This window comes from Aplysia californica, unplaced genomic scaffold, assembly GCF_000002075.1.
Source record: "Aplysia californica isolate F4 #8 unplaced genomic scaffold, AplCal3.0 scaffold00196, whole genome shotgun sequence".
Taxonomy (NCBI): Eukaryota; Metazoa; Mollusca; class Gastropoda; order Aplysiida; family Aplysiidae; genus Aplysia; species Aplysia californica.
Genome location: NW_004797466.1, coordinates 707,850 through 716,183, shown reverse-complemented (window position 1 = coordinate 716,183; position 8,334 = coordinate 707,850). Strand labels below are relative to the sequence as shown.

Here is an 8,334-nt window from a genome sequence, read left to right as displayed (position 1 = left end):
TAATTAATAACCAGCACGTTGAGAAGGCATGGATTCTGGTTCAAGTTGACCAGTTTGTAACATTATAAAAGGCCTTACGGTAGTCCTAAACCTGCCTCCGTTTGAGATCTTAGAAAGGAATGGTTTGTTTTCTTCTCTTTAACCACTCCTGCTTAAATAAGATTTCCAAAAAAAATAAAAAATCTAAAGCAGCCATTTTCTCCTTGACAATGAGTGACCGTCTCAGACAATTTTGACAGCATTTTCCTTCCTTCTTCACCAAACAAAATTATTAATGCATGGCCACACGATTCTTGCCTGAGAAAAAAACAACTTTCAATCAATATCCTGCCTCTTCCTGAGCAAAAAAATGGCCTCACTACAATAAAGACAGGTAAAAACCTACTACTACTATTTTGCGATGCTACTACAGTTTTTTTTAAAGAGTCATACACTGTGCATCTTGTTAGTAATGTTAAGCATTCTATTTCAAAGCTCACATTGAAGAGAAAAACAGCTACATGACACATGTACACTTGAATCAAAACTAAAAGTTGTACAGTTCACTGATCACTTCAATAAGATACTTTTAATAAGAAGAAAATGGATCAGCCCATAAAAGTTCGACTCAAACCACACTGTCTGGATTAATGAAATAAGAATTGACTTTTAACAATCAATGTGCCTCAAACATTTTGATAATGAAAATAAGAAAAATATAGAACCAACAATAAAGGGAATGATATTTACATATAATTACCTTGGTTTTGGGTTATATTAATAAAAATAATATACACATATTGCACAACTCATCATAATAAAACCATGAGTAGAACTCCAAAATAAATGTGTAAAGGGGCAGATACTCAGAGATTGCAGAAAACATTTTTTTTGACACCCAGGAAATGTACAGCAACAAACAGTAATACACTGTTGGGACAAAAAAAATATTGTTCAAATGGCTTGGAAGATTTTTAAAAAGCAGTCAGTTGCCTCTTGAAATGGGTACAAGTAAAAAAAAATAAATTCGAAACAGAAAAATCTATACAGAACAAATTCAAACTTTCAACATTGCAATAAACAATATTCTAATTTTATGCAATACACAGACAAAAGAAAGGACAACAATAGGTATACACAAGCAGTAGTTTCTAAAAGTATTACTTGAAGCACAATTAATTTGATTAAGAAAGCCTGTATCAAAAGAATATTTTATATCCTTACTTGAAGGACAAAAACCCCCATTAAATTGTGAGGCAGTGTGGAGAAATCAGGTACTCGTCAAAATGATAGGATTCGATTTCCTTGCTAATTTTACCTCTGAAATCAGGTGCCCCCCCCCCTCTTTCAATTGCAAATATCTCCGCTTCTATTCAAGACAGAAGAGTATTTTTTTCATCGAAAGTAAGACAAATAAACAGGCTTTAAGATTACACCAATAACTCCATATGTCCAAAAATTGACGAGCGCCCACTTCCACCGCGTTGTGACACAATTATTGTAATTATTTCATGAAGATAAAAACAGCATACGTGTACAAAGTTTGAGACACTACAATAACAGGAAGAGCATATATTTTACACCACTGTGCAAAAGAGATATTTAGTTACTTCACAAATAATGACGCATAAATCTGTCTGTTTACATTCAAGAAAAGCCTTTTGATGAGATGTGATGTTTCATTTTACTACTGAAAAAAGGCAAGAGAGACAGAAACAATAGAGCCCCTGTGAAGTTTGTTTTACTGATGGCATCTTCAAACCACCTGTACAGTTGAAACAAGTATTAATAAATGTATCAAAAACTTACTGGCATAAAAAAAGGAAAAGAAAAGCCCCACAATGAAGCACAGAAAACAACATTAAAAATACTCATTGTAAGAAACTGCAGAACTTCAGCTTATAACTTTAAAACTTTTTCAAATACAAAATCATATCACACTTACCCAAGCTAAAAATTCCAATACCACAGTTTATATGCCACAGCGAGGAGAGAAAACTATGAAATAACACAACACCAGTGTAGATATAGTGTGACTTTTACTAAAGTAGAAACAATTTAAAATGATAGACCTCTTCATGCTAATTCTAAAAAGTCCATAATCTAATTAATAAGCCCTCCATAGAAAATTTACTTTAAAATAATTAATATATAACTAATTTTATTTCATTTGAACTTTTAGTTTTAGTCATGCTATTTCACCATTACAAGCATTGTATAGTAACCAAAGTGTGGCAATAATACAATAAGTAAAATACTGAAGTTTGGGAAACTGACATAGTTTGAGCATACAAGGATATGTAGTCTTGACCATACAACATTTGTTCAACTTTATCCAGTTCATTGCAACCTGTTGTCACATCTTGGTAATATTTGCAAGAAATTCCACAAACCTCTATGGGATAGGAGAAGCTAAACGCTTCCACATTGATCAGAATACTTGAAAGGTTGTGTTTTTATCTTTTGTCAGACTCAAACAACAGAGCGGTGATAATACTAAGAGTGCGTCTCCTTATGCGCGACGTGACGTCGTGTCCGGTCCTTGCCGCTCTAAAATCAAGTAAGATTATAAAGAACTTGTCTCCTTACGCACATCGTGACCATTGTCAGTGAACAGTCCATGTAGCAAGTGAGACCTGGTCATGCGCGACGGACTGGGGGTGTGACAGGTTTAAAACATCACCATTGGTCAAAATATCTAGCCAAGGAGTGCCAGTCAACACGCCGTGTGATGTCACGCAAAAGGATACACACCTCACGACTCATCACTCGTGACTGACGTGTATGTGATGTACTCTGAGTGACAGTGGGTGACAATTTGCTGAATGACAGTAGGCCTAATACATAATACCAAGCTCCATCCATACTTATCTCCTTCTGGCCAATCACCCACAAGCAAGTTATTCGTTCATCAACACCAGAAGCTTCCATTATTTTTCTTCAACTATGTCCCTGAGTGAAGCCTGGATTCATGTCACAAAAGATGGCTAATTTATATAGTGTGGGGAACTCTTAGCTCGCATCGAGGCGAAAGTTGTTTTCACAAAGTTTTACACATCTCCATGATCATCCCCTCCCTCCATCTATCCCAAACCTCATGTGAATTCATTATTAATATACTATATCATATAATGATGCAAAGGTCAAAATACTTAGAAGGCTGACAGGGTTGATGCAAATGAGAGACAGTTGATCTGGAAGACAGTAAGTGGGAGGGGCTAAAACTGAAACACTGATACAAAAAAATTGTCTGGTGCTAGCCTGTCGTTTGATAGCTGTGTGTCATTGTTAACTGCCGATAACTGGTGGTAAAACTGACCCCCCCCACTTTTTATAACTGGACTGCTTTAGCCCTGCCCATTTTCCTACCTTCCCTTCTCTTCTGCCCACTTCATACCCCTTTGTTGAATAAAATTCCCTTAAAATCAGACATTGTCTTTCCAGATGGAAGAGACCGTCCATGTGAACATTTATGTGCATGTTGAATTAACACTTTTGTTACGTGCACTATTTTCAATATAATGTGGAAGCTTTTGGTTCAGTCAAAAGAGTCATTATTTAGCAGAAACATACAGGGCAAAGCAAAACACAAAAATGTATGGCTTCCATGTCACAAATTTAGAAAGCAAACTAAGGATATCACAACTTAAAACCACTATGAATTCATAAATCCTAAAATGCAAGGGAAATACTTGAAGGTTTCATGATATTTTGATGGCTTAGCCTTTATGATGACCCAGTTTTAATAAAAACCTATTGAACTAAAGTGTGACAACTAATGTGGTCTGGGTCGTGAATAAACATGGTTTCTAATGAATGATCACCCGTATATGTGTAATTGCTGTTGCTGCTGCTGCTGCTGCTGCCAGTAGATTCTGCTCCACGCATACCAAAGCGTCACAGCGACTTATCTTGTAGGTCAAAGTTAGCTACTGAAGCATGGAATGAGAATGTTGTTGTAGCTGTCGATACTCCTTCATTTCTAATGAAATCTTAGCTAGAAACTGTAAGAATCCTGAGTGGGGCTGTAGAGTGCCTGGAAAGGGTCATTTTGGCCTTGTCTGGGGAGGGAATGAAAAACACAAATGCTGCTAAAAACCTTAAAAACAGACACATCCATTTACTAACACGCCATCTGCATGTTTTCAATGTTCCTCTCTACACATACAGTTTTTTTTCAATTAAAATAAAAAAAGACAACTTTCAAAAGAATCTCAGTCAAAACCAGGGACTATCTGAAAGGGAGATTCTTTCCTGATTGACTCCTTATACAAAGGTGACCAAACCTGTTTTGTTCAGAACCCTGAAAAATTTGGTGTTACCAGACATATATAGTGCAATAAAGTTGATGGGGGGCTCTTGTGGTCTACAGGTACGGTGTTTGCCTCTCAGTAAAAAGGTCCAGGGATTGAACCTGTCGAAGATTTTAAAATGTTCTCAAAAATGTTCTACTTTGTTCTTTTGTCCTCCTTTCCTGTCCTCTAGTTCTGTTCTGTCATCTGCTTTCATCTTCAGTTTGTCTCCCCACCCTCAACATTCTCTATGCTCCTCTCTCTCTTACTGCTACTTTTGGCTCCTTTTTATTGCTGTCTTTCAGCCACGCTCCTGATATTGGGGTAGAAAAGATCAAACACCAAGCCTTCTTGGAAAAAGGCCACAAATCTTGCATGTCCAAGTGCAGATTTTGTACGTTAATTAAAGCTGGTCCTAAATTTGAAACGAGTAGGTTTCAACCGTAACCTGGGCAAAATTTGATCTTAATTCCACTCAAAACTGAAAATACTCTGTTCAGTATTCAAAAAATATAAAGTACCTTCGAAATCGGAATGTGGCTGCCAGAAGGCAAGGGGCGCTATGAAATAGGAAAAACGGTGACATGACCTACTTAAAAATCAGTACATCACAGGTTGCAGAACCAACAGTTGAATACCTCTGAAATCTTCCAGGGGAATGTAAAGAAGAAGAAAATATTGATAAGAGCTAAGCAGCTCACAAATTCCTGACACTGTTCCACCCTGTGCTGAAGAAAAAGAGCTTTTCCTGCTGAGTTGGCCATGCCTGCCATATCTATCAATGATAGGGAAAGAAAATTGAAATAAACTTACCTGAATATCCGTAAGATTCTCTGCCTTCTTTGGTATTTCTTCCACATGTAGAAGGCAGCCACAGCACAGATGATGACACCAACGACAGCAAACACAATGCCCAGTGGCCATTCGATGGCATCGTAGTTAGTTTCAGCATCATAGGAAGATACCACAGGCACTTCCTCCTTCTCTTGAGTTGCATTGGGAAGAATTTTTCTGTGACGGCTGAAATCATGACACTGGGGCTCTGAAAAGTATTTATATTATAGAAAATGATCAACTGTTTTAGGGTTTAACTTCCTCCTGCAAGAAAAAAAACCAACCCATTTTTTAAAAAGGAGCACTATGTAGCAATGCCACAGCTATTCCACAAGCAATTTTCTTTTTTACTTTTTGAAAACCGGTCCATAAATAAAATAGTTGTGAGTGTGTATATGGCGGAAATTGCGGGTATTTTAGAGAAAATTCTAATATAAGAATAAATAAGAGAAACAGAATCAAAATATGAAACAACATTAAAAAACTAGATAACTCTCTTACACTGCAAATGGAATGAGCTGAAAATTGACAATTTTGTGGTTTTTGGGAAAACAAAATAAAAAACCAAAGGATTAAAGTAATAATCTCAATACCAAGACAATTATGCAAATATCTCATTAATTTATGCACATTTCTATTTTAAAAAATAAACCAACAAGGTAATATTCACATGTTCATTCTATTGTAAAATTAAAATCTATTTTTGCAAAGAGGGGAAAAATTTTAAAAATAGGGAAAAAAGGTTGTAAATGTTTGACTGGATATTATTATTCAACTCGATAATATTAATAATAATGCACATAATTAATTGACCAAATGGTCAGTTACATGTTGTTATTTAAATGTGGAGGATATTATGTTCTACCTCCCTCCATGCCCATGAAAATGTGTCTTAACTACAAAATTGAAAGAAACATTAATTCCATCCTTGCCCAAAAGGAGGGTGCTTTCCCTCGTAGGTCCATAATCTATACATATATTTGTGAAAGTCCGTCACTTTTGCAGCCTAAAACTTCCCAACCACTTAACTTTTGAATTTGAAAAAATTAATAGTGATTCGAAATCATTCAAAAGGTGCACAGTTGTATTGATGAGTCTGCAGTCACAGTAGTTTAATTTTCATTTTTTCATTAGTTTCATTTAGAAGATCTAATCTTGGGAAAGTTCGTCTTCTAAGACGCCATAGTAAACAAGTGAAGTTTCCGTTCACTAACCGAGCGCACTGATACCACACCTTTGAAATTCTGGAGTGTACAACCACGAAAGCAGAACAGAGAATCAATCTGTACATCTATTATTCAACAACTGGAAACACATGTGTCACTTTTCTCTCAAGATTTATTGCTCCATTCCAGTAGAGTGTAAATATAGTAGGCCAATGACTTTCAGTTGATATTAATGCACCGATCATTCCTTTCATCGAAAGGGGGCCCAGCTAGTCAAGAATAAATGTCAGATCAACAGTTTTACTTCTCACAGCCATGTCACAGCGAGTATAGCGGCAAGCATTACATGAATCAGTAGTGTTACCCTGGTTGCGGATTTTATGCCACATGAATAACAAGGAATGATGTTGACATTATATTTCTTATGATGCAACCATTTTTCTTGGCATTTCACTAAATAAGACTTTAATCCCATAAAGTGTAACCTATTTGCGATGATATAGAGGTGTATTCCGCACGATGATCGAATGCGCACTTTTAAAAAACAACAACCACAAATTACACACCTTGTTACTTCTTAATTTTTTGCTCGATTATTTATAATTTATAAATGGAGGCCTGAAACATAAAGGTTAATCTCTCTTCTCATTGGCTGCCAAAGTTGGGGGTGTTCGGCTAATATTTGGATGTTCTGCAACCCCTCTGAATAAAAGGAATCAGAAAATTATGGCATCGGTTGGCAGGTTTCGGATTCGTTACCAACCAATCCTCTTTCTTTGATAAAAACTTGACATGACTTTCACTGAAGATATTGGAAAAATATTTTCTTCGATGAATGTCCCAATTTCTCCCACAATGTTGACTTGCAATGCATAGGTTTGACACAAAAATAGTGGGATAAATTAGCATGTTACCAGGGCTACCCTCGACTGCGGCAAATCTACTGAGCTTTCGCACTGCTGGCATGGGTCGTCTGGCTTTGCTACACTGTGCTTAGAAACTAGAGTTAAGAAATGCATGTTTCAATCAGAGAGAGTGCACCTCCTGCTTTTGGTCAAAAAGTAAGCCCATTTGTTAACCAGCAAAAATAAGAACAACACTAAGGAAGCAAAGAGACAAGCCTACATTTAAACAACCATAGCCACCACAGTAAACGGGAAGCTGATGGGGCCTGATATCCACATCATCATTGCCTTTCTCACCCAGCACCAGGGTATAGGCCATGGACAAACACCTTTCACCTTTCTCTATCCTGGGCTAGCCTCTTGATGTTATTCCATGATATCCACACAAAAGGATAAAAATGTCTGTGGTGTACTGGTTAAGCACTTCACTATTGCATGCAGGATACCCGAGTTCTATTCCTGAGTGGGGAGAATTTGTATTATAACGTACCTCGGTCTGTCGGTTAGAATGATGTATCCCTCTCAGTGTGGGTTGGCCCTGACAGGCAGGGTCTCAAGTACGCCTCCTAAATGCTCTAAATTAAATTGTGTTGATGGATCGTAAAAACACCTATATTAAACAAAAAATTTAAGCAGAAGGCTCTCAAAACAAATACAAAGAGACAACAGCATTCATCGTATCAACTGCTTACAGTGTAAGACTCCACCAAACACCATTTTGAAAAGTATCATTGACGGAGGTCTTACACTGAGAAGTCGTATGGATATATTTCAGGATGGATACATAATCCTAAATCTATGTGACTCTGTGGATCTAGATCTATGCAATGCGTTTGGACTTTGATCAACTCATTTTGCTGCATTAAGCATTTAGTAGGCTTGACCTCAATTTTATTACTGCATTTTTCTCATTTAGTTTAGTTGTTGCCTTTATGTTTGGAAACAGTAGGCCTATATATACCAGTGTACAAGTCATAAACTATAATAGATATTCTGGAAAACAGATCATAGAACCCTGTGAATTTCCGTTAAATAGACAGAGCCTTTAGTTATTTTAGATCTATGTGATTCGTTAAATCTAGATTCTATGTGATTTATTGAGACATTCTGCTCACTTTGCCGCAGGCAGCATTCAATAGGTTATTTATATGGGCTAGG

General features: G+C 36.7%; 1 protein-coding gene across 2 annotated transcripts in view; it reads right to left on the bottom strand.

The window, feature by feature from the left end:
- Positions 1-2,918: 2,918 nt before the first annotated feature.
- LOC101845467 overlaps positions 2,919-8,334 on the bottom strand; it is a 17,042-nt gene continuing 11,626 nt past the window's right edge. For both annotated transcript variants that reach the window (XM_005098902.3, XM_013082856.2), the window contains exons 4-5: positions 5,085-5,313; positions 2,919-4,040 (exon numbers count right to left, since the gene is read on the bottom strand). In XM_005098902.3, the coding sequence (XP_005098959.1) occupies positions 3,977-4,040; positions 5,085-5,313 (293 nt within the window). In that variant the 3' untranslated portion in view covers positions 2,919-3,976. The remainder of the gene's footprint in view (positions 4,041-5,084; positions 5,314-8,334) is intronic.